The 27,923-nt window shown below is 37.3% G+C and overlaps 2 protein-coding genes and 1 long non-coding RNA gene across 3 annotated transcripts; 2 read left to right on the plus strand and 1 right to left on the minus strand.

The window, feature by feature from the left end:
* The first annotated feature begins 662 nt into the window (after nt 1-662).
* LOC131551607 (uncharacterized) lies at nt 663-5,415 on the plus strand. Its single transcript, XR_009273802.1, has 3 exons — nt 663-791; nt 2,831-3,024; nt 5,302-5,415. It is a non-coding gene; the product is annotated as an uncharacterized LOC131551607 (long non-coding RNA).
* LOC131551604 (galanin receptor 2a) lies at nt 4,726-8,361 on the minus strand. Its single transcript, XM_058794663.1, has 2 exons — nt 8,011-8,361; nt 4,726-5,973 (listed from the first exon to the last, which is right to left on the minus strand). The coding sequence occupies exons 1-2, from the start codon at nt 8,355-8,357 to the stop codon at nt 5,241-5,243; spliced, it is 1,080 nt and encodes a 359-aa protein (XP_058650646.1). The 5' UTR covers nt 8,358-8,361; the 3' UTR covers nt 4,726-5,240.
* Nucleotides 8,362-8,408: 47 nt separating this feature from the next.
* LOC131551521 (uncharacterized) lies at nt 8,409-27,578 on the plus strand. Its single transcript, XM_058794526.1, has 6 exons — nt 8,409-8,520; nt 10,393-10,525; nt 10,638-10,704; nt 23,141-23,242; nt 25,190-25,270; nt 27,390-27,578. The coding sequence occupies exons 1-6, from the start codon at nt 8,409-8,411 to the stop codon at nt 27,576-27,578; spliced, it is 684 nt and encodes a 227-aa protein (XP_058650509.1).
* Nucleotides 27,579-27,923: the final 345 nt, after the last annotated feature.

Below are 27,923 nucleotides of genomic sequence, written 5' to 3' on the forward strand. Positions count from 1 at the left end.
CACCGGTTGTGATAAGTGCTTTTTGAATTACCATTTCAGTTCAGAATCACCATTTACCCAAGTTTAAAGCTTATGTCAGTTACCTTGGTAATATTGTATGGTGCTGTTACAGAAAAATCATGCAGCTAGTATCAGCAGGTGCACTGATTATATTTTAAATATTCAGATTTTGTCAATCTGTGAATCTGAGTTAAAGGAACGGTTTATCTGAAAATGAAAATTTGCTGAAAATGTACCCCCCAGGCCATCCGAGATGTAGATGAGTTTGTTTCATCATCAAACCAGATTTAGAAAAATGTAGCATTTCATCACTTGCTCACTGTGAATGGGTGCCATCAGAATGAGAGGTCAAACAGCTGATAAAAACATCACAGTAATCCACATGACTCCAGTCCATCAGAAAATGTATTGTAAAGTGTAAATGTATCCATCAAAGCATTATAAATTTAAACCTTCACTGGATTGTTTCAGTCCATAATAATCCATAATAACACTAAAAAATTCCATCCCCTGTTGTCTTCTCAAATCAAAATCCACTGACATAATTGTTTAGAAATGTAATGTATATTTCACTAAAATGGTTTTCACTGAAATGGTGTTTGATTTGTGCATATTTCTCTCCCGATTCAGACAAGAAGACTTTTGCACTGGTGAAAGCACTATCATGGAGAGGGCTATTATGGATATAGAAAACCCAATTTGAATTGGATTTGTTTGTTTCTTTACAAACACGCAGCTTTTCACTTCACTAGATGTTAACTGATGGACGTGAGTCATGTGGATTACTAAAGGTGAGTACATTTTCAGCAATTTTTCATTTTTGGGTGAACTATTCTTGTAATATTTCCATAAGAATCATACTTGAACGCTTGCCAAGCTGACCAATCCTAAAAATCCACGTTCTTTCTTTTTCTTTTTCTTTTTCTTTTTTGACTTTTAATTTAGCACGAAAACACACACTGACAATTCCTTTAGTGCAATGTTGGGCCTTTGCTTAACAGAAGTTAAAATGTACTTTTTCTTGCTGTTGAAGAAAGTCTTAGATCCTAATTGGACCTACTTCACTGGAGGCACAAGTATGCTGGGAGGCAACATCTCTGTTCAATTCTCAGAGCATGTTTTAACTCACAGGTTCTTCCATTAGAATTGATTGGAAACATGAGGTAAAGGACAGCCCCTACCTGTTACGTCCCAGTGTGATGTCTGAAATGATGGAGCTTATGAAGGATGCAGCAGGATCTAGACTTCAGCAGTAATTCCCTTCAAGAAAACTGCATTCTGCTTATGGAGTATATGTCAAGCGGTTCTGGTTATATTAATGGCAGAGGATTCATATTTACACGGATAGAGGTTTAGAACAAACCCTGAATATAGATCAATAAAGCACTGCAATAACAAGCTTTCAAGTACAGTACAATGTGCAGGCTATCAGTGTGAACACTGTTTCTACAACAAGCCTAAGCTGACAACATAACCCCCTCAAGAGAGATAATAATAAGAAGGCATTGGGAAAACGTACACGATCACCTCATCGGTACACTCTGAGGTGTGAGGTGGGCAGATGTGGCATCGTTACGGAGAGACAACCTTGCCTTATCAACATCAGATAAATCATCTTATGCCCCTGAGAGGCAAGACAGAGGAGTAGCTTAATTGGTGAACTCTGACTTGACTGGAACACTAGACTATCATATTGTATTTGCAGCAGAAAGTTATTAAAAATGTGTGGGGGTTGGTAGTCTGAACATCACAAACAAGAACAGACTAGAAAAGGCTAACTCACTGCCAGAATCTACCACTGTGCGGGTTACAGAACTAGTCAAGAGATTAAACCTGAATTAAAGAAATACTTCACATGCAGGTTTTGTTGTAACACAGAAACGCTTCTGAAGTGGCATTTAGGTGACATTACACAGATTGTTCAATGCTGCTTAGAGGTGGAATATATGCATTTACACTGTGATTACAACTGTATATTTTAATAGGGGCTGAGGTGGCTCAGAGCAGTCTTAATTTAGTCTGGCTTTTATGCAACACTGCATCTGCACACTGAAGAAAAAAAAAATGAAAATGAGAAATGTTGCTTTGGCAACTAAATGAAAAAAAGGTTCATTTAAAGTACTAAAATGACTAAAACTGAAATAAAAAAGACAAAAGCGCATAGCAAAATTACTAAAAAAAAAAAAAAGAAACATTATAATAGTATATATAATACAGTTTTTATAGTTTATAATATTATTTAGTATATACCAAAATAGCACTGCAGTGATGTGTTCTATTATGTTTTATTATTGAAACTTGCATACAAAAATGTATTATCCAGGAAAGGTTTTATGTTATGATATGTTACAGGGTCATCCAATAAACTGTTCGTCTTATCCCACATCTCAGCTCAGTTAAGGAATAGGAAATTAATTAATAGGAGTCACATTTTTATGATCTCAAGTCAGTACAACTTGTTAAACCACCAAGCCCCTCCTCCACTGCAGATTCTACCCGGCAACATATTCTCACTGCTAGTCTCTATCATTAATAGTGTAGACTTTTGTCTTCATTTACTCACCTTCTGTCCTTCCTTTTTTATTTTGTGAACCACAACAGGGGATACTTTTCTCCAAGTTTCTATTTTCCATACAACTAGTGCATTGTGATTTATACCATCACACATGCGATTGAGATCTAAAGGCTCTTGCAAACAGAAGGTGAGTAAATGATGACAAAATTTTCATTTTGGGTTGGACTAACTCTTGTTGGTTGGAGATTTCTATTCTTTATTCTTTTTCTGACTGCCTTTGTTTTCCATTAACTCATGTCCGTTCTGTGTCAAAAGCTCAGATAAGTGTTTGGCTCCTGCATGAAGAGCTGAACTGTTGACCGGCAATAGGACACATGGGAAGAATAATCATGGAGAGCAGAGGAGCATCATCATCCTCAGTAGAGAGCCAAAATTGATTTTGCCACTCTACAGCTGTCCTCTGCATACAGCAATCAGTTTGACTGCAGAGTGCCTCTTCAAGAAGAACCGTAAGTATATGGTTCATGGGCACCAAAGTCTCCTGCACAATTGCATAGTGCATGAAGAGACTTTTGACACCCATGAAGGACACTGAAATTAACATATTCATATTTATTGACCTGTTTCTTCTTGTAATATTACTAAAAAAACAAACTACTTGCCAGAATGGCAACAGCTGGTGCTTTACGGAGAAGAGTTCCTTAGAAATAAATGCCTTCATACTCTTTTTAGCACATGAGCAGCATCATGGGAAGTATAAAATAACTACAATTCTGGTTAAATAGTGATTGTATAATAAATACTTGCGTCAGTCGTTAAATGAGGCTGCAACACTGGGCTTTTTCCACTGATGGAGCAAATCAGAGCGCACATATTACCCACAAACTCTCTAAGCAACAGCTGAGCTTAAAGCAGCTACACGCGAGAACCAGCCAACTGGCACATTCCCAGTAAAGCCAGATGCAGGGAGAACTAAGATAAGTGGATGTTCTTGTGTGGATCTGTTTCGTAACAGCTTGAGAGATGATTCTACTGTATACATTCTGTTGCTTGGAAAGACCAACCTTTATTTTTCACTGCGGATTTACTTGTGAACAGTTGTTTATTTAGTCGTTGTTAACTCTTTGTAGTCATCTCTCTTTGGCTCAACCTAAGGCAAAATACATTTGGGTCTCACAACCAATACATTGATGAGATGTTCAAAGCATTATCTTTAAAATGCATAACATGCTTCACAAATCACATAAACCTATAGCACAAAGAGGTAGTGGTACAGATAGATGTGAGGCAAACTCAACCATTTTTCTGTTTAGTTGTTGAACAGAAGCAAACCGTTTTAGGAGATTTGTTATGCAATGGTCATTGTGTTTCTTATTTATTAACTTATTCAAAATACATATGAAATGCCTTTCATACAATTTATGAATATACACTATACCATTTGGGGTCGGTAGAAAGAAAAAAAATTCCACAAAAATGTTAAGCAGTAAAATTGTCTATACCATTGATAATAATGAGAAATGCTTCTTCAGCACCAAATCAGCCTATTAAAATTATTTCAATAATTTATAATTATTAAATTATTTTATTTTAAAATGATAAATTTTTTTATTATTTATTATTTAATAAATTAATTAATATGATAAATAAATTATTTAATAATTAAAATTAATTTAATTATATATAATTATTTCAATTATTAAAATTATTTCAGCCTATTAAAATGATTGTGTGACAATAAAAACTGAAGTAATGGCTGCTGAAAATTCAGATTTGCCATCACTGGAATAAATTACATTTGAATATATATTACAATAGAAAACAATTATTTTAAATTGTAATAATATTTTACAATATTGGTGTTTTAACTGTATTTTTGGATCAAATATATGCCTTCAGCCTTTTTCTTTAAAAAACATGAAAAACATCTTACTGACCCCAAACTTTTAGTTTAACTCTCCAATTAAGAGCATGTTTTTAATTTATGAATTAAAATTATTTTATTACTTTTATTTCTGTTATTATTAATATTTTAATAAAACAGATTCACTGCCTACATGGGAATATCTAATATTAAAATCTTTGATATACTAACAAAACCACATGATGCAGCCAACATATTTTATAAAAACATGCGAAACAAACACACACACACACACACACACACACACACACACACACACACACACACACACACACACACAAGAAAACATGTTTTACAAAACCATATGACCACATGTGTTTTAAACTAGGTTTTTAAAAGATTTTACTGCATTATAGACAATCTTGACTATCTTGACAGATCCTGTAGGTGTAGCCGAGAGAATAAATTCTAAAAAAAAATGTTCAAATATGATCAAATTGTTATAAATATTTGCCGTGAACAACTTGATGCCGGCGCTGTCCTCTGATAATTTAATCTGCTCGTACCTCCGGAAAACCCTACCATGATTCACAGTCAGAAAACACACAGCCACCACTACACAGTGACGAAAGCTGCCAACATTGACAAAACACAGACGCAAGAGATTTTCATTTTAAACATCAGTCACTGTCCTCACCAAGAACACAAAACGCGCTGCTTCCTCTTTACCTGACAATCTGCGCCTATATGATAACTTTTGTTATGTAATCACAGCTCAAATGCTGTTAAAAGCCACCGGAACAGAAGAGTTTTATACTTTGGTAGAGCGCTGATTTGACAGTAGGTGAGAGTGTAAGTGGATTATGTCACATTAAATGTCATGAAAGCACTCGTCATCATCTTCTTGCTACTTTTGCTCCAGAGACGACCCCGGTTTGACCCATCGCTATGATTGGATCCTTCGCATGAAGCAGCTTCCATCAGGCTCACCGGCTGCACGGTGTGGATCCGGTTTACGACCCGATTACGAAACGCACAGCCAAACACCTTCTTGAAGCCCTTTCGGAAGTGTTTAGACACCAGGGCGTAGACGATGGGGTTCAGGCAGGAGTTGGTGTACGCCACCAGGTGAGAGAGAATGCGGAGGACGTAGGTCGTGTGGTTGAGCGGGAAGTGGCCGAACCACATGCACAAGATAACCAGGTGATGTGGCAGCCAACATAAACAGAAGAGCGCAGCCACGATGATTATCATCTTGGTCACCTTGCGCTTGGCCTTGCGGGATTCTGACATGTCCTGCATGGGGTCCACAGAGGTCCAGAGGTAGCGGATGGTGCGGGCGTACGTGATGCCGAGAATAAGGACTGGGATCAGGTAGCCGAATATAAAGGTGCAGACGTCCATGGCTCGACGATGATGGTTGTTCCACGCCGGGATGCAAACGGTGGTCCCGTCTAGATCCATCTGCTGGTAGTAGCTGAGATAAGGGCTGGAGAAGAACAGCGATAGAGCCCACACAAGGCTGATGGAGGTCAGAGCATTACGAGGAGTTCTGGTCTCTCTTGAGCGCAGAGGATACCGAATGGCGAGATATCTGTAGGGAAAATGCAAACATAATAGAAATGAGTGAAGTTACACTCTTAAAAATAAAGGTGCTTAAAGGGTTACTTCACCCCAATAGCCCCTTGATTTCATCAAAAATATCTTCATTTGTGTTCCGAAGATGAATGAAGGTCTTACGGGTTTGGAACGACATGAAGGTGAGTAATTAATGACAGAATTTTCATTTCAGGGTGAACTAACCCTTTAAAAGGTTCTTCTCAGTGATGCCATAGAAGAACCATTTTTAGTTCCACAAAGAACCATCTCTTTTCTTTCTTATCTTTTTATAATCTGAAGAACCTTCTTTTGCCACAAAGAGCCTTTTGTGAAACAGAAACGAGGGGGGGTTAGCTGGTTGGTTTTAGCTGGTTTTCCAGCATGGTCATAGCTAGTTTTTTCAGCATAGGCTTTTTCAGCAGGGTCAGCTCTGCGATGATGAATGTGGTTCACGGCATACATACAAAATTGCATACTTCCCTACTGTATAGTAGGCGAAAAACAATATGTGAACACAGTATGTCAGAATTCACAGTACGCAAAGAGTCCCCTGGTGATTTACTAGCTATTTTCCATGAGATTCTGAAGTGTGTATCTGATGGACAGTTTAGTTTCCCATGAGGCCACAGGAGAAGATTTATGAATGGCAGTGAAGTGACGCAAATGTCATACTATAACATACTTTTTTAACGGTCTGTTGTCAAAATACAGACATGTAATACAGTATGCTTAATGGGCATTCTTTAAATCTCTCTCTTGATGTGGAATAAAACAGGGTTTGGTTTGGCTGTATTATATAATGCACTACATAGCCTGATTGCTAGTGAGTAACTTTACATGTAAAGGGGGTTACATCTGAATATTTTCACGCACATACAGATATGATTGATTTCTTTCCCAAATTGCACCAACTGCTTTAAAATATGAGACACCAAAGTTTCATGAGTTTAGGATAGAATACTGTAGTACACATGCATATTTGATAACTGTTTTATTTCCTATTTGGGTTTATGAATATGCTTTATTCTTTAAGCTTAACTGTTTCCACCCCCACCCCCAAGGCATTGTTAGATACCAGTGTTTCCTGTCTATGCACAGATTTGATTTCAAAAACAGTATTAAACGATATCTTGTTATGAATTTAAATCTGTATTTTACCTCAGATCGATCTCAAAGTAAAAAGAGGTGCTAAAGTCTGATTTTGTGATTTTATGAAGGTTTTTTGAAAGTCTGACAGTAATCAGTGTTGAGTACTAAGGTTAACCCTAAATGTTTCAAAATGATTAACAGTTGAAAACATTTGTTAGGAATTTAGAAAGGTGGTCAAAAAGTAATCAAATGAAATCAGTTACATTAATAAAGTAATTGAAGTTAGTTACACTACTTATTACATTTTAAATAGGGTAATTTGTAATCTGTAACCTATTACATTTCCAAAGTAACCTTCCCAACACTGGCTATACTGGCTAGTGAAGGGTTTTGGTTATGTGCAAATATATATATATATATATATATATATATATATTTTTTTTTTATATATATTTTTCTTTCGCTGCTATCAGCCAATCAGCGTTGTTATGACATCATTTTCCTTTCTCAAGTGTGCTTTTTATTGCTAACGATTAGACATTATTCTTGAAAAAAAATGATTGTCCTTCACAATCCTTCACAATAATTGCTGTGATTATATTTAATAAATTAATCATTTAATATCTAAAGTGCTAGGGGTGAATTAAGGTAAACTGAGATGACTGGGAGAAAATATCCCTATTATTCTGAATTAAACCCATATTAATAACTAAAATCCAACCCAACATTGTTATAGTTTCAAAACATTGCCGAAGACAATATGGTAGCAGTTAAATTTCTTTCTGCTCTGCTCTCCAAGTTTATTAAATTTGCTATTATTTTCCTTTATTGCGTATTATTGTCGCTAATAACATCTAATCAGTTAGGCTATGCGTTTCAACACGAGTCACTGAATTGGAAAGAAAAGCCCGCGCTGCTCGTGCGCACCAGGATAAGAACGCACCTGTCCAGAGACACCGCTGCCAGCGTAAAGATGCTCGCGTACATGGTCAGGTAGATGATAAAGTGCACAGCTTTGCACACAAACTGCCCAAAAACCCACTCGTCCATGGTGTAGATGGTAGCCTGGAGAGGCACGCAGAAGACGATGAAGCAGAGGTCCGCCAGCCCGAGGTTCAGGATGAACAGGTTGGTGCTCTTTGTGTTCATCTGGCCGTTGCGAATGATAACCGCGAGCACAAGACAGTTCCCCACGGTCCCAACCAAAAAAATAATCGAGAATATGACAGAAATGATTACCGACTCAACTTTCCAGTTGGAAGAGAAGTGGATCTGCTGAGATGCGTTCATCTTTCTGACCAGTGAAACGTCTAAAATGCTTCAACGCTGCAATGACTCCATATGGACACGCACGAAGAACTTCTACATAATTTTGTTTTTGCGAAAAGTCCTATAAATACTCAAGCACAACGAGAAAAGGAAAGCATCTTCTGTCTGGATGGTTTTCATGCAGGTACAGATGGTGGAGGTGCTGAACATCTGATGATCACTCCCATCACCAGCCCCCTCCCCTTACACTCAATTCATCAAGAACTTTTCTTAAGATACAATGCAAGGCATTTACATAAATGATGAACACTAAAATAAAATATTACTAAAGAAAAAAAGAAAAACTATATATGATACATAGGCGATTTAAAAAAATAAATAAAACAATATATATAATGGTGTGTATAATAATCCTATGGTGTGACGGAAACAAATTGAAAAAATAAAAATAAATAATAATAATAAACCTCTCTCATGCTATTCGTAACTCTAAGAATGAAGATACATTTTTCTCATGTTATTTGTATGTTAAGGTTAACACCATAGGACACAGTCCAATTTTGATTTGTCAACTACCCATATATATATATATATATATATATATATATATATATATATAAAGGCCTACAGCAGGATGAGTCAATGCAGAATCTGAATAGTTTAATCAGCAGCCATATAAGAAACATGCATATAAAGCCAAATCAAACTAATTTACAAATTTAATACTGTCAGATAGGATTTTATTTTATTTTTTTTCCTGAGAACATAGGAGACGAAAAAATTAACAATTTAAATAATAGGAAATCTTCAGCTAAACAAAAATGGGAGCAATTACAGTTGGATGTCTAACATTCTTTCTTCTGATAATAAAAGTTTTTTTCCTCCGCTTGAATTTAAACATCTATTTTGTCTTTAAGTTGTTGGTTAAAATTTACAATTAACAACAGATGCTAGTAGCATTCAAGATATCATATCTTATGAAGCTACGAGAATTTTTTTTTTTTGCGCAAAGAGAACAAAAATAACTTTATTCAACAAATAAACACTGTTATTCAACAGTGTGGTGCTGCTGAAAGAACACAAAAAGTTCTCATAGCTTCATAAAATTACGGTTGAATCACTGATGTCACAAGGACTATATTAATAATGTCCTTACTACCGTTCTTGGCCTCGAATGTGGTAGTTGTGTTGCTGTCTGAGGATCAGAAAGCTCTCAGATTTCATCAAAAATATCTTAATTTGTGTTCTGAAGATGAACAATGGTCTTACAGGTTTGTAACGATATCTAGTTCATGTAAACTATAGGATATAGCGATGATATATGTGTACCTACCAGGGTTTTACCTTTTGGGGTCAAACGTGTTTTTAAGATGGTTGGAATGTTGTTTTGACTTATGAGAATCAAGGAACCAGAACTATTTGTTATAATTAAGAAATAAGGTAAAAGCTAAGCAATATTGTGAATATAATGTGGAACATTTACAACCCTTTTAGCCATGACTATATTCATAATTCTGCATTCATGCACTTTATTGCTTAAATACAATGATTACTACATAATAAAAATAATAAGAACATATATTTTCATGGAAACAATTTGAGGTAAATTCAATAATTGAATCTTTCTGCTACAAAATAATGGAAACCTACCTAGAGCCAAGGTTAATACATAATATACACTTTAGCTAAAATGTGTTTTATTTAAACTATTTAAATAAAGAAAGTTTTAAATATTCCATTCTATTTTACCTTGTTCTCTGGTTGCCCTCTAGAGGTAAATGAAGAGTATTTTTTCTGACATGAAAGTTCATTGAGTACAACCCCTGTAAAACAGTGTGAGTGTATCACATTAGATATACTGTATGCCTACCTTACACTTGCATGCTTAAATATCTGTCTGTGATATTCTACCATGACATATAAACAATAATGCTCAGTCATATCCCACATATCTACATGCTTTATAGGAGCCCAAACCACCAAGTCACAACACTAAAAGTCTTTACTGTATCTGACAGAAGCTAAATCTGTAGGATTTGAACTCTGATTGCAACAGACAGAACTAATATCCAACAGTATCCCTTTCATCCTTCATTCATCTCACCCTGGACCCAGAGACCTGACCCAGTTCCCTCAGAAGAACCCCATTCAGCAGTTCGCCCCTGTCTGAACCCCACCATCCTTACAGTGTGAGTCACGTTTTTCCACTGCTGCACATACACATACACTCATTACTAAGTTTATCCGCTGCTTTTTATTCCGCTGGATATAGACTGAGCTTTGCCATTTGTTTCCTTCTAGATTTGGTTGCAATACAAAGAGAATTTCAATTACCAGGAGCAACTGGAGAGAGGATGAAGCTGATCAGGTGAGGTTAAGAATTGTTATTTTATATATATACATACATACATATATGCACACACACACACACATATATACATACATATATATATATATATATATATATATATATATATATATATATATCTACGCTTGATATTGCGTTACCCAGTCACAGAAAACAAACTGAATCTAAGTGAACTTTCATCACAAATCTACGTATATAGACTTGCTTTCTGTGTATACAATTTTTCCTTATAATGTAATGTCAGTGTTTGACCTTTGATTTGACCTTATGCAGCTATATGTATGCATTAGCATGTAAACACATGAAAGTACCACCAGAGGGCAGCACTATCACAAAAAATGATAAAACTGTGGCACTGGAGCAACACAAAAATGATGCTGTGCATTTTTAGGCCGCACAGAACTATCCACCTGTTTGTTGGTATATCTTACATATTGGCATTAACAAATGGAGAAGTCATCAATGCATAATGAAGTTCCCAAGCATCTTATGTTGCTTAAAAACTTTATGGAGGACTACATATTTTATATAAATCAGCACTCTTCTTTAGAGTATTAGCCTAAACAGAAGAAACATTTTACACTCAACACTCATTTTTGCTTATCAGCTTATTGAATTTTTATGGTATTTAGAGTATTAAGGTTAATTAATATTTTTTATTCATATTTTAAAAATTAAACATGCCAAAAATAGAATAATAATAATATTATTATTTATTAATATTATTATTTATGTATATTTTTTCATTATTTCAATAAAGTCATGACTCATTTTCAATGACTAAAATGACAAATGTGGTGACAAAAAGTCAAAAGTGCATTGACACTGACGGTCCATTCTCTCCAGACTTTTGGCTGGTTGGTTACTACTTCTGAAAGAAATGCCTGAAATATCTGAGAGCTGAAAGTGGCCTAGGATGCCTCTGTAATGACTTAACCTTCTGTTGGTGGGTCTCTGTCAAAATAATGACTACTGCTTTCGAAGTCAACTAAACAGCACTCCATTCATTCAGAGAAAGAGAAGAAAAACAGAGAAAAAGGAAATTTTCCCCTTCCTTTCCTCTGACCATTTATCACTCTCTTGTACGTTCTTTACGTCACACAGTCTTTTTCTGAATACTCGCTGTCTGTTTTTGGCAACGGTTTCGCTGTGGTCTCCAGGTCCCAGTGATCCTTGAAGAATTGAGGGTTCTATATTTTCCGTTGGTCATAAATTGGTGCCTGCTTACACAACTGTTACTGCAACGAGGTTCTTGTATCAGGTGAGGCTAGCCTGAATGAACCCTTTCTATACATTCGCACTAGCGGAAATGACACAATAGGCTGTGAACTTGTTGCACTGGTGGGCTTTGCTCGTTCAAAGCTGCTGGGTGATATTGGGGTAACAAGAGCTGACAGCCTCATGCTGGCCACACATGGGAATATTTTGGGGCCCAAATGCGTGTCGGCTGGGTGGCTAAGAAAAGGGACACTATGGAAAGCATAAGCTCTGCACAATTAATTTAAGAGATTCATACATAATGTTGTACATACTTATGTGGAAAGCATAAGTAATTGAATTTATAAGCTAAATGCAGACTTTACAGAAGTTTTGCATGCAGATTCATGGATGCTTACGTGACAAAAATATTGTTGCAACAACCAACCAAAGGCATGTAAAATATGCATGTATCTTATCGACTGACATTGGTATGGATAAAAGAAAAAAAAAAAATCCCATTTTTTCCCCATATATATATATATATATATATATATATATATATACAGTATCTCACAGAAGTGAGTACACCCCTCACATTTTTGTAAATATTTTATTGTATCTTTTCATGTGACAACACTGAAGAAATGACACTTTGCTACAATGTAAAGTAGTGAGTGTACAGCTTGTATAACAGTGTAAATTTGCTGTCCCCTCAAAATAACGCAACACACAGCCATTAGTGTTTAAAACGCTGGCCACAAAAGTGAGCCTTCTGTTGTCCCTAAGTGAAAATGTCCAAATTGGGCCCAATTAGCCATTTTCTCTACCCGGTGTCATGTGACTCGTTAGTATTACAAGGTCTCAGGTGTGAATGGGGAGCAGGTGTGTTAAATTTGGTGTTATCGCTCTCACTCTCTCATACTGGTCACTGGAAGTTCAACATGGCACCTCATGGCAAAGAACTCTCTGAGGATATGAAAAAAAGAATTGTTGCTCTACATAAAGATGACGTAGGCTATAAGAAGATTGCCAAGACCCTGAAACTGAGCTGCAGCATGGTGGCCAAGACCATACAGCGGTTTAACAGGACAGGTTCCACTCAGAACAGGCCTCGCCATGGTCGACGAAAGAAGTTGAGCGCACGTGCTCAGCATCATATCCAGAGGTTGTGTTGGGAAATAGACGTATGAGTGCTGCCAGCATTGCTGCAGAAGTTGAAGGGGTGGGGGGTCAGTCTGTCAGTGCTCAGACCATACGCCGCACACTGCATCAAACTGCATGGCTGTCGTCCCAGAAGGAAGCCTCTTCTAAAGATGATGCACAAGAAAGCCCGCAATCAGTTTGCTGAAGACAAGCAGACTAAGAACATGGATTACTGGAACCATATCCTGTGGTCTGATGAGACCAAGATAAATTCATTTGGTTCAGATGGTGTCAAGCGTGTGTGGCGGCAACCAGGTGAGGATTACAAAGACAAATGTGTCTTGCCTACAGTCAAGCATGGTGGTGGGAGTGTCATGGTCTGGGGCTGCATGAGTGCTGCCGGCACTGGCTAGCTACAGTTCATTGAGGGAACCATGAATGCCAGCATGTACTGTGACATACTGAAGCAGAGCATGATCCCCTCCCTTCGGAGACTGGGCCGCAGGGCAGTATTCCAACATGATAACGACCCTAAACACACCTCCAAGATGACCACTGCCTTGCTAAAGAAGCAGAGGGTAAAGGTAATGGACTGGCCAAGCATGTCTCCAGACCTAAACCCTATTGAGCATCTGTGGGGCATCCTCAAACGGAAGGTGGAGGAGCGCAAGGTCTCTAACATCCACCAGCTCCGTGATGTCATCATGGAGGAGTGGAAGAGGACTCCAGTGGCAACCTGTGAACCTCTGGTGAACTCCATGCCCAAGAGTGTTAAGGCAGAGCTGGAAAATAATGGTGGCCACACAAAATATTGACACTTTGGGCCCAATTTGGACATTTTCACTTAGGGGTGTACTCACTTTTGTGGCCAGCGGTTTAGACATTAATGGCTGTGTGTTGAGTTATTTTGAGGGGACAGCAAATTTACACTGTTATACAAGCTGTACACTCACTACTTTACATTGTAGCAAAGTGTCATTTCTTCAGTGTTGTCACATGAAAAGATATAATAAAATATTTACAAAAATGTGAGGGGTGTACTCACTTCTGTGAGATACTGTGCATATCAATGATATATTTATTATTTATTTAGCATAATTGCATTCACACTACTGAATTCACTACTGAATGTATTGTACTAAATCAAATTGAATGAAATGGGATTACAAAAAAAAGGTGCATACTGTGAAATAATGGCTGAAAAACATGCAACTAAACTTTTAGTGTGACCCGTTTTTTAATTGCATACACTCTCTGTGATTTTTATTATGTGATCAGTTGTGCTTTTATGCGTTCAGTTATGCTTGTGATTTTCATTGAACATCAAATAATACAAAAAGAAAAAAAAAGAGTTAGAAACAAATCACACTAAATCAAAATCATAATAGAAAGCTTGTGGTTGAAAATTAAAGTGGAAAATGTGTCTCGTTCCCAGCCTCGTAATCCAAAGCTCTTGTGAAGTCTCTGAACAAATCAGAGACGCTTTTAAATCTAATGCACAATATGTTATTCTTTCTATGAGCTTGTGCTATTGTTCAGCGTGCCTTGCATCTTAGAAAGTGCAGAACAAGGGCTGCATAATAGTCACTGTCAGACTCTAAGTAATGGTTTGTGTGTGTGTTGTGGCTGTACGCTCTATACAGGAAGTTTTATTTCATCACTGGCTTTTTCATGGAGGCCAGCCAGAGCCGAAGCGGGACAGACATGTCCATAACTGTAACCCCCACAAATCATAGTGACCCCGTTTAGAAGAAATGACCTCTACGCATCTGTTTTAACTGGGCAAAGGCCTTTTGTATCAATGCAATATTTAAGAAAGTTACGCACGTTTTTTTCTTTCACAAACCTGGGTTTCATAAGGCTCGAGTTCTCTTCATCCCCTGAAATGCCTCTTTCCATTCGTGATAGACTCACATGTTATGAATAGCGTGCATTTCTAATATGTGTGTGTGTGTGTGTGTGTGTGTCTAGTGGATAGCGTCACTGCTTTGGGAAGGGGGCTAAAGGAGTGTTTCATTATAAACCTGTGCCATTAAAAAGCTGCTGGCGAGGTCTAGCTTTTGGCTCCCGCTCAAACTTTCTTCCTTTTATACATATTTAGTGTGTGTGTGTGTGTGTGTGTGTGTGTGTGAGACTTCTTAAGGACCCCTAAGTGAGACCATTACATGAGCACTACAACCTGATAAGAAATGAATTTATCAGCTTGTTGCACTCTCGTTAAGCATCGTAAATCAGCGTGCTCTGCGAATCGACCTGTCGACGAAGTGCATTTGTAATGGAAAAACGTGTATGAATTATAATGGTAAGATATCACAAAAAGCATTCAGTTGAGACACAGATGATCACAGGTCAGAGATTCAGTTGTGCTTTTATTATTTCAATCTGGAGCTCGTCTGAAATGCGCATAAGAGAAGGTGAAGTAAGAGCTAAACTTAGAACACTTGAAGATGTTTGTTGCACTTTTTTTCTCTTTGGTCTCAGTCTGTCTTTTTTGCCCGGATCTTGTCCGGACAGTTCTCAGAAGTTCAAAGGTCACGGAGGTCAGGTGGTGGTGCGTGCAGGTGCTTCTGGGAGTTTGGGGTAGGAAAGGGGGAGCATGTGCAGGCAGCAGAGCCACAATCACGCAAGCTGCGTGTGGTTTGGCACTGGCAGCCAAGACCTCTCACTCTGCGCGTCTCAGACTTTCTCCCAGGGCTATCCGATCTTTCTTCCATCCTTCCACTCGCTCCGCCGGCTGCTGCCCGCCCCTGACTTCCAACCACACACAAATGGTTTGAATAAAAGACCGGCATGACTGGGCCATGTCTTCTGAAGAAATCCCAAAGAGTAATAGTTTACTTATCCTAAATACCCCCGATTAGACGAATTGAAACATTGTTGTTATGCGGTGGAAACTCAAGGACCCATTGGCCGAGTCTTGTAACCCAGTTCCGGAAAGGACCCACAGCAGTTTTCTGTCATAGGTGAACCACAGGTTCTGGTGAACTTCAAACAAACAAAACAAATTCAAAAAGGAACGGCAGCATAAACAAAACACCTCAATGAAATTCCAAAACATGGATGGTGAAAAAGGCACAAAGTACATAAAACAGATCCGCCCGCAACCGTTCAGTCCTGCCTCGGGATCTTGTAATATTTTCCTCCCATATTTATAGTGCCTTAAGACATATTTTAGCATCTCGAATGCTTCCTGAACGACATGGAATAACCTCTCGGACCGTCACGAACAGCTTAAGTACTTGGAGGAGGATTAGATAAACCGGAGACCAGCATTTGACTCTAATAACAAGGCATTATACCAGTTTGTGAGGAAATGCTAAATGTGTTTTGAGGCATTTTGCCTTTATTTACAGGATGTGTAGAGTGGAGACTGGAAAACAGAGGTAGGATCAGGACCTGACCCAGGTCAGACTTGAACTTGGGTCTCTGAGAGCCAAAAGCTCTTGTACATGTCCAGTGCATCAAATACATTTTTCCTTTTTCATCTATTTTTATTTAATTTTTAGATAACTTTAGTGTCTGGATCTAGTGAATGCTGCTTTCTGGTTAATGCAGGGAGTGATGTTATTGGTCTGCTAGTGTCATCAGCAGCTATTAAAAGTATATATATAAAGATTAAACATATACAGTTCAAAGGTTTGAGGTCATTTTTTAACAATTTTTTTCAGCTAGGATGCATTAAATTGACCAAAAGTGACAGTACAGACTTTTGCATTTCTGATAAAAATGCTTTCTATTGAAAAACGTGTATGACAGTTTCCACAAAAGCAGCCCAACTGTTTTCAACATTGATATTAAAAATGTTTCTTGAGTACCAAATCATCATATAAGAATGATTTCTGAAGGATCATCTGACACTGAAGACTGGAGTAATCGTACTGAAAATTCAGCTTTGGCATCACATAGATAAATTACATTTTGAAATATATTAAAATAGAAAAAAATATGTTAAATTGTAAATAACTGTAAATAGTTTTTACTGTATTTTGGATCACATAAAATTAAAAATAAATGTAAAAAATCTTCCCTACCCCAAACTTGTAAACAGTAATGTAGGTGCTTTTATTAATGGTCAGCATGATCATTTCGGAATTGTGGCTGACACATACTTTGAATAAAACTTTCTTTCTCATGACTACTCCTTCTAGAAAACATTTGACACTACGTCGTTTGATTTATCTACTGCTATCTGTGTACAACAGTCCTCAAATTACCAAGACAGGTAAAGATCCATACCAAATGACCATGTTAATACATTCAGCCATCCTGGAATTCACTTTTCAAGAATACCCATCTCCCATCTGCACAGCTGCAGATGCCGCAGACAAGAGGTCATTTTCTCCCCAATCAAGGTGATTGAGGCTCAATTTCCAGACAGCAGTGCTTTGAACTCTGGATGCCATGGCTCGGGGGCACGCTCTGCCGCTGCGCTCAGCCAGCTAGACACTCTCGTTTAGGTGCATTTGGCTGCCAAGGCTGAAGCTGGAAATAATGCAACCACGCATCTCACGTATTTAAACGGAGAGCGGCTGGAAAGCACACCTGGATACAGCACATGTCGTCAAGACCTGGCAAAGCTCACATGCATATTGGGTCCTTCTGTGCCATTAACCACATTATCCATCTCCAGAGACATGAAGGCATTTGAATTCCTTCTTTGCATGAAGGTCCACAGGCTGTTTAGAGGTCATCATCTGAAAGAATTACATCACCTGTGAAACACTTTCAATACGATATATATATACACACACAATGGCAACTTTATATTTCACAATGTGACTTCGTATCTCAGAATGGACTTAATACACTAAAAAAAGGTGTAGAAACAATTTTCACTCAGAAATTGCTAGTAAATTTTACACAATAACATAGAAACAGCAAATAACATTAAACGTTACGTTTTGAAGTACAAAGACTAAAAGTTGATATGATTCTTCAGGGTCTTAATAAAAAGTCTATAACATACTTTGGTTAAAATTTCTCAATGGTAGTGTAAAACAACACCCTTTTTACCCTGTCAAAATCAGCTGTTTTTAGCAAGCTGTTTTTTAGTCCATGTCACTTTAAATGCTAATGACTCTGCTGACCCCGCCCCTATGTTCCGTGGGGTGACGAGCAGTACTGTAAACTTCAGCCGCGAAACTGGCTAACTAGCACATTAGAGCTATTGAGACGATTTGGAAAGATTCATAAAAAACCCTTATACTCACTTCTTCTGTAGATAAAGCTGGATCACGAATGATTCGCGCGAACAGATGCATTTAGGCAGATCGGGATCGGTGCATTCCCTTCAAAAATGAAAATAACGTTAATCCTCTGCGTCTTCAGCGGCTCAGATGTCGGGAGTAAATGACGACTGTTATATTCATTATTACATCCAACAACAAAACACATCAATCGCTTAATCTGAGACATTCTTGTCTTCCCCTGCACCAGAGTCGACACAATGGCAGACAGCTCACAGCTCACTCAGGGCGGGTCTAAGGTAAAACGGTCTTGTCAATCAACTATCGTGGGAGTGGCCTGACAGGAATCTCAGAACAGCCTGATTTGAGAAAGGGGATTTTAAAATAGGGATTAAAAAAAATAAAATAAAATAAAAACACTGGGTGGATTTATATCATTATAGGATGGATGCGTACACACACTTTTATGTTCAAACAACTTGTAAAGTGAATTTTGCATCTGATGACCCCTTTAAAAACATTATCTAATTAATAATCTTTGTTTAATTTACAAAATAATTTGTACAGGTTATCTTACAATTGCAAATTTGTGCATCACAATATATACGACTTTTTATCTTACAATTACTTTTTTACTTATTTAAAATGACCTCTCTAATAAGCAAACTTTTATTAATAAATATTTTCCACTGATTTCTTACTGTATATTACACCTCAAGTAAAAAGTCACAAAATGCAAACCAAAAGAAATCAAATCCCATTAGTTGCTAACAAAAACAAAAAACTTTAACTGCACACAATTTCATGTTTCTTAAGCGCTCCGTCCTTAAATCTGTGTAAATATGCGTGAGATGGAGACAGCTGTAGCAGCACCTTACTAAAGTTTATCAATGCTTTGGTAAATATTGTAGGTCATACATGATGAAAGTTTCCATCAGGGGTGGTTTTTCATTACCACTATAACAGCGGAAATAAATAGTGATCGCACACTATGACAAGCAAAGAAAAACCTGTCTCTTAGAGAGAAATCCATCTGAGCATGATGTCTACAGTCAAAATGATTTGAAGAAATTGCGACATGTTTCATCTTACAGAAGCACATTACTTCAATGCACAATGCTCACACTGTGCTAGTGTACAAGCCAAAACCATCTCATAGTCTGTCAGGAGTATCACATAAGGCTTTTCCCATCCTCTTCATCAACCTTGTAACTTGTAGGTTTAGCTCCCTGACCCAACAAGACTGTCATTTCACCTGAGCCAGACTAAAGTGACTCTATTAAGCACATTCTAAGACCCCTCCAGAGCCTTTAATATAGATTGAGAGAGCTCTTTTGCATGCCTTAATTTCCTCGAGGGGAAGCGGGGCTTAAAGTCCCGGCAGACGCAGACTGATTTTCCACTGTTTTAATGAGAATGACAGAGAGAGGGGAGACCACGAAAGGAGTATTTATAGAAACAGCTGGAATGTGAAGGGCTAATTGTGCTTTTTCTATTGCTCCCTGCATAGTCTGTTCACCATTACAGTGTTTTTCAACAGTAAACGCCGAGAGGAGAGATACACCACTGGAAGAAAGGTATCTGAGTTTCCTGACCTATTTTCACCCACACTGGCAGCGAAAAAAAAACCCACATCTGGTCTAGAGGTATATTTCTTGCTTTAAACGTGGGAGGTTATAGGTTCAGAACTCACTCGACGGACAAATTTAGGGCCAGGTTAAAATATCAGTATTCTGATTAACTGTTTTGAATATTTTCAAAATTGACACCTAAATCCTAAGTTTGATTGTTTACTTTTGAGCATAGTGCACCCCACTACTGAATCTCCACTGCTGAATCAAGAAAACAAGTTATTTGTAGTCCAAACTGAATGAGTTGACAAAAGTTGTGCATTGCGAAGCAATATAAAAAAAAAAACTAAAAAAAAACATGCATTTCCACTGAGTTGTATTAGTTCTATTATTAGTAATAAACAGCAGCTTTAACCAGCAGGTTCGTGCCAAGGTGAGGGAGATTGAAGAGCAGATCAAAGAGAGAGGATAGGCGGTGGAGTTTCGCTGGTCTTTCGATAAGTGTCAGGAGACAACAGCAGGTTCTTACTGGTGAGATGCAGCGCCTCAGGAAGGTTTTTTTATTTATTTTTTATTTTTTAAAAGCGCAGCGCAGAATGCCTTCACCATGTTGCCGTCAAATGCCAAAGTTGCCATGTCAACCTGCTACTGTAAACAAAAAGCAAGCTCACAACGCTTGCCCTGCCTCCGGGGTCTCCTGATTGGTCCACTGTTTTGGAACAGACATTGATGAGCGGCGCTGCATGTAAAAGTTTAAAAAAAAGTGTTCTATTACTTGCATGTTGCATCCAACATAAAACGTGTGCAATATAGTCTGATTAAAAAAAATTATTCCTATAAACTGATTTTTTTTAGTGAATCATAAACATACAGTGCAACCAGTGTAGTCCAAATCATGAACAAACAAATTCTTTGAGTCAGCGATATTAATGTTTTCATAAATATTTTTATATTACTGGAATACTCCTCCTTCTGCATGTTATGTTGTTATATTTATGCATTTGGCAGATGCTTTTATCCAAAGCAACTTACATTGTATTCAAGGTACACATTTTATTACTTCTTGCTTTCCCTGGGAACTGAACCCATGACCTTGGTGTTGCTTGTGCCATGCTCTGCTGTTTGAGCTACAACAAGGTAGTGTTTTTATGAAAGTGAATTATTCAGGAATGAAACTAGTGACTGACTCAAATGACTCGTTCAAACACACTGATTCACGCAGGAACAAGTTACATGCCTTTATGAGTGAGTCATGGAATTATTCACTCAACCGATTCATTCAAAAACATTGATTCATGCAAAAATGCATTGCTCAGAGAGTTGCTGTGGCTTTGTTTGGAACAAGTTTCATTGGCAGAGTAAAAACAAACTAAGTAACTGGCAATATTTTGTCTAAAATGTAAAAGTTACTTAGTAATAACATGTTTATTAAACTGTTATATAAAATCAAAATATGGGTGTTTTAATGACATGAATGTCATAAAAGTTTATGATAATTTATTTTACAATATAATAAATTACAATATAAAAATAATTAGTAATAATGCAGTTTTTCCCACTTCATTAGTTGTTTCGTGCAATATGCTTTAATGCCAGTATTTTATTAAACAATCAGGCCAGTCAAGTTCTTCAAATTGAAAATAATAATAATAATAATTTACTTAGAAATTAACTTAACACTCCTTAAAATGGAAAGACCTTCTATGCCAATAGCCTAGTGGGTGGTGTGCTGACATATAACACCATTGCATTATGGGCGTCCTGAGTTCAAATCCTGGTACGAGGACTTTTCTCAATCCCATCTCCAACTTCGCTTCCGGTCTATCGTAATAAAAAAAAGAATGGAAGAACATTGAACTAATTCAACAAACACAGTTTTTCCTAGAAATCACTAAATCAGTTGCAGCACACAGTGGCATGTTTTCTGTTTGTTGTCACTAAACACAATCCCATTTCAGTTGTTGGGGATATTTTTGTGTGTGTGCGCCTGTAAGGGTCATACGAGTTTAAACTCTATCAGGAGAACCTGGGTGCAGAGAAGATGCCTGTTTCCCTGGATAGGTTTTCAAAGGAAAAAAAAATAAATCACCGCATGAACTCCGAACTAAAACGTGGACGTAATCCTTTGCAATATGAACCAGGCATTACACAGTCACTGTAATTAAACATATTAAGCCAGACAATGCGGAGCAATCAGTTGATCTCCAACATATTCATCAGAACAAAGATTGACATGGAAAAAGCATGTCGGAAAATTTGATCCCACGAAACATGCGCACACACGGCCTCGTGTCACTTTGCATGTGACAGACGTTCACTCGCAGCATACATCTGTGCAGCACTCAACTCCGCTCCGCACAAGGCCAAACACCCAGCGGTCTTTTGTTTACATTTCTCAATGATGACAGTACACTGACCTGATGTGAGGGAAAGCCAGACTTTAAATAGCACATCCACATATTACCATGTGCAGCGGACTGGTGCAAAAGGTGCCGTTACCCTTCCTCCAAACCTGTGAAGAAGTTTACAGTCAACAGACTATTTATTGCAAAGACTGTTTCTAGCCAAACAGACTGTTATCTAAAAAAACTGGACAAACTGTTTAGCAAACAATATACAGGCAAGCAACTGTTAACTCCCGCTTAAACTGTGCCATGATCTTTTAGTCCCACATTAAACTCAGCTGCTCAGTAAAACTTCCTAACTTTGAGTAAGGAAAATCATGTTAAATCTCTGACTTGGAGCGAATGCAGAGAAAGTAATTTTACATTGTATGAGAAGCTAAACATAACATTTTGCTGATAATTCATCTCAATTCTTCTTAATTTATTCTCAATGTTGAAAACAGCTGTGCTGCTTAATTTGGTTTTTTTGGAACCTGTGATACTTTTTTTCAGGATGCTTTGATGAATAAAAAGTTAAAAACAACAGTATTTATTTAAAATAGACATTTTGTAACAATATACTCTACTGTTCAGTACCGAGTCAGTAGCTTTCTTTTTTTGAAAGAAATCAATACTTTTATTCAGCAAGGATGTTTTAAATTGATAAAAAGCGATAGTAAAGACTTATATTGTTTTCTATTTTGAATAAATGCAGTTCTTTTTAACTTTTGGCTATGAGAGGAAGTGGCACCTCGACACACACTTTCTGGGTTCTCATGATATCCCTAAAATAAAATGGACCGTGTTGTTCTTTTTTAAGGCTTCTCATATAATTTCTAATGAGACTAATCAAAAACAAATGCAGACCATATTTGTATAGTATGAAATGATTGCATAGCAAATTTTTAATGACTCCTTTCACAGACTTATTTTTCCTTTCTCTCTCCTCTAGCGATTCTACATGCATTTCAACACGGAGGGCCAAGAACAACAGGGACAGAACAGGTTAAGAGCTCGTCTGGTTGTCTGGCAGACGGCAGCAGCCTTCTCACTGGTAGGGGGTCAAATCCTGGTAAAAGGCTTTAAAAATAACCAAAGAAGAACTGAAAAATTTTGTAACTGAAGTTTCATTGCTTGCAACAACTGCAAACTCAGATTGCATGCTGGATTGATTAGAATAAATTTTACAGGCCAATCATATCATAAAACAACAATGTTTCTCTGGCCACTGAGCAGGAAACAGATATTGTCGTGATTATTAATATCATTTGTTTTGTTGTGCTGCTCATCTTAGATCAGCATTTATTCTCAGTATAATTCGTTTGACTTAAACGATTCAGGTCAACCGCTACAGAGATGCACTGCCCAAAAATATCTCAGAGGGGTTCAGCGAGTTCTTTTTCATTTGCAAAGAAACACCATGAAGTTCACAGACTTATACAACTACATTAGAAGAGCTGTAGAGTGTTATTCAATGAAAACTAGAAGCAAACATGACAAGAGTTACAAAAGGCTTTCTGCAGTTCATCAATTTTGTGTAATGAAGTGCAGAAGGGTAGCGGACAAATAGACATGCATGTCCATGGACATATCTTTTTCAACATAACGATTATTGATTAACTACATTTATATATAATGGAAATGTATGTATAATGGAAAGTAAACTTAGCATGTCTTTAAAGTTAAACGTATAATTCACCCAAAAATGAAAAATTACTCACCCTCAGCTAAGATTTACGTGATCACAACAGATTTGGAGAAATTTAGCTTTACATCACTGGTCCAAACAGTTGATAAAAACGTCACATGACTCCAATCCATCAATTAATGTCTTATTGTGATGTTTTTATCAGCTGTTCGGACTCTCATTCTGACAGTAAGCGATATAATACTAAATTTCTCCATATCTCATTTATATCTTGGATGGCCTCAGGGTGAGTAAAGTTTCAGCAATTTTTGGGTGAACTACACCTTTAATTGGACTCCAGATTAGCATTTGTCCCAGTAAAAATTATACCTTTAAACAAGCTATTTTTTTATTTTATGAAACACAAATACATAACTCTCTGCTGACCGTCCTGGACTGCTTGGATTAGGCCTTGAGTCACATTCAGTGTGCCTCAAAAATTGCACAATTAGACTTTCTTGCGTAGCTAGCTGTGTTTCACACACTCATAGAGTTCTGATAATTATATTTTATTTTCCTTCTCTCCACCTGTATGGTTTCTGCTGCCAAAGAGGGACAAAAGTGAGACAAGCGACCACCAAAATTCACTGCTCACTCATCGAAATGCTGACTAAAATGGCAGTGTCATGCCCCCAGGGCTCACTGAGAAGCCAAAAGAAACACACGGAGAATGACGTCATCAAGAGAGAGGAATTGCTGCGGTGAAGCTGAGAAAGGCAGCAGAACTGGCCTGTGCTGCCCGTGTTATTCAATCCACTTCCTCCTCTATTCAGCTGTGCAGGCCATTAGCAGAGCTATGCATGGGAACTAAGGGCCTGCCAGACGAGCGCTCCTAGCATCAGGCTACATTTCCTGGGGCTCTGACAGGCAGACAGCCCCACAGAATATAAAGGTGATTGGATAGAAATAAACTCTCCATATGACTTAAGAAAGATGCATTTGAATGCAAAGTTCTGCTGAACAGTTGTGGGGAATGTTACTTTTAAAAGTAACACTCTGTAGAACACTCTGTGCCCTATTTTTACATAAAAGTCTGTGAAAATGGGGCTCAATGTGCTGTGCTAATATGAAATAGTTTTTCTCATATTGATTTTTCACAGGTGTTTTGCATCGCTGTTTTACTGTTAAAGGAAATGTTAATAACAGACAATGGCCTGGCATTTTTCCAGTACCTTTTCCGTTTTTATTCTTTTCTTACAGCGTATGTATGCTACAATATTTTATCATTAAAAAAGTGACTAATTATGTTGCACTGCTACATTTAATGGACATTGCACTGGTTTCTCTCACCTATTTTTTCTCTTTCTCTTCCAGAATGGCTTGACTTACAGGATTGTTTTTACATGTATATTGGAAGTGCTGTGGGAAGGGAAAAATTTGTATCACCCCAACATAGTTTGCATACAGTGACAAAGGGGTTATACCATGCAAACAAGTCATAATAAAGGCAAAGTTTATGGTGCCTGTACCTGTGAGCTGTTGCATTTTTCTGTTGTATTATTTTGTTTACTATAAATAATGCATATGACTAGATTCTACACTGCAAAAAATGCTTTTCTTACTTAGATTTTGTGTCTTGTTTCCAGCCAAAATATATATAAAAATAAAATTTCTAAATTCTTAATATAAAAAATTCTTGATAAAAATTCTTAAATCAAGAAGGATTTTCTAGACAAGTAAAAATTGTCTTGTTTTCAGAAAAAAAAAAAAAAAAACGTCAAAATTAAGTGTGTTTTTGCTTGAAACAAGCAAAATAATCTGCCAATGCACTGTAAAAAATCCAACTTTGGAATCTACTAACTAATGTAAAAAGTAGCCTGAACAAATAATTTTTAATAGGAGAAGTCGGTTACATTTTTGTGTGTGAACTGAACAAAAACACTCTAAACATGTCGCTAGCAAAAGTTTTTTTTTTTGTTAAACTTACTTGGATACTCAAGTATTTGTTCACACCATATGCAAATGTTCTCACAACTTTTCAAATTGAGTTATCTGAACAAACAGTTTTACATTGAACAAAATTGCACAAGTTCCCAGCATGCATTGCAGCTTGAAAACATTTTATGTTAATTATTATTAAAATATCATCATTGTTTTAAATTTTACTGGCTTAATTTATGCTGCTGCTGTTGTCACTGTCAGTTAGCTGTCATGTGGATCAGAGTTCATATTTTTACTGATTTAAAATCTGTTGATCCTCACCATGATTGAGAATCGTGTGCTGAGGTACTGTATATGTGCCTCTCATTGCATCTTGTTTAATGCATTTGTCTATCAGCATAAAGGTTTGCCTTTAATTTTAAGAGGCAAATATACCCATATTATGTAGAAGGCTTTGAAAATAAACAAAAATCTAAAGGAAAGAGGATTGATAAAGAAGATTAACATTGCTAAATGCTAAAAAACCTTTGTAAGGTTTGTAAAAAATCTAAGTAAGAAAAGCATTTTTTGCAGTGTAAATAGTTAAGTTTCTGTTTTATTTGTTTGTTTGTTTTTTCTTTTTTGAAAGTATGTATTACTGATTGTGCTGGATTCCTGGAATGCACATGTAAACATTTTCAAGGAAAAATAAATGAGACCTAGACCCATATTTTGGTTTCTAAGTATGTGTTGTAACTCTGCATAAGGTGGCCATTATTCTACAGTAGATATAAAAATTCAATCACTAGTGTTGCCCTTTAGTGACCATGAGTTAGTCAATACTATATTGCCTTTCAATATACACTGATTGCCTACGTCAGTAAGGAGCATTTGCTGCACGGCTTTGCTGTTTAAAGCTGGAATAGCTGCGGGTTGCTCTCAGAAGCAAAGTGCAGAGCATACCCATGTCATTCTTTTAAAAACAACCCATTCATTGTTAAAACATACACAGATATTGTAATTTACATTTAACTGTAAATTATTAAATTATTACTGTTCACCCAAAAATGAAATTCTGTAATTTATCCCAAACCTACAATCTTTGTTTTGTTTGGAACGACATGAGGGCAATCAACTGATGACAGAATTTTCATTTTTTGGGTGAAATATCCATTTAACACTTGAAACTTTGTGGGCTGATCATTTCAGACTCCTGTTTAGAATTCAATGCTTATAAGGGCACCAATCACATTTTGGTTTGAGAAACACAGAGTTCTCAAATAATAATGACAAAAAATCTGATCAAACAAGCAGCTAAAACACATTTCAAAGGCAGGACACTTGATATCTTCACTACTCTCTAATAGACAGGCTTTCTCCTTCCACTATTAACATGGACTATCCAGCCAACACAATCAAACCATGGTCCAAAAGGTACAGTTTTTCTTCTCACTCAAACCATTGTCGTGGCTTCAAGGCAAGCACACTAGATGTTCAAGCTATTACGTTGTGAAAGAACATCTCAGCATCAAACAATAGAGCAGCTAACTACAACAGCATAAAAATGCATGACCGACTTGAGGCATGTATAAGCAGTCAAAGAATTTAAGAATGCCCTACATGACGACTCGTCTTCCTCACTCTCGCTCTGCAGACCACCACCATTCCTGAGCCTGCCACCCGTGGCCTGCGGTTATTCAACGTCCGCTGTTTTTCTCTGTTTACTGAATATGCACAGCTAGCTTCTCCGCCTGGTCAGAAGGGTCTAGGTGAAAGAGACCACCACGAGCGCCACATTGTGTTGACTCAGTTGCCTTGCCTCAGGCGCGACAACATCCCCTGAGGAGAGTGACAGTTCTGGAGATTTTAGACCCTCTTCCCTGATCCCTCACTCCTGTCAGGGGTCACCGCTTTCCAGGCCCAAAGCTTAGTCTGTTCCCCTCCCTTACTTGTAAACCAGTTTAATCTACCTCATTGTTTGTCTGAAGACCTTCTCGCCCTCCCCAGAGTTCACCCATCAAAACATCATCAGACTGCCACATTGCTTCTTGACATATTTATCCATAGGCCGCTTCAAGGTTCTTGTAAGCTCACGAATGTGTTAGGTTAATTTGATCTGATAAATCTAAACGTCTTCATAGAAAAAAAAAAAAAAAATCTAAAATCAGTCAGATTTCAAGGTCTGTTA

This window comes from Onychostoma macrolepis, chromosome 12, assembly GCF_012432095.1.
Source record: "Onychostoma macrolepis isolate SWU-2019 chromosome 12, ASM1243209v1, whole genome shotgun sequence".
NCBI classification, from domain to species: domain Eukaryota; kingdom Metazoa; phylum Chordata; class Actinopteri; order Cypriniformes; family Cyprinidae; genus Onychostoma; species Onychostoma macrolepis.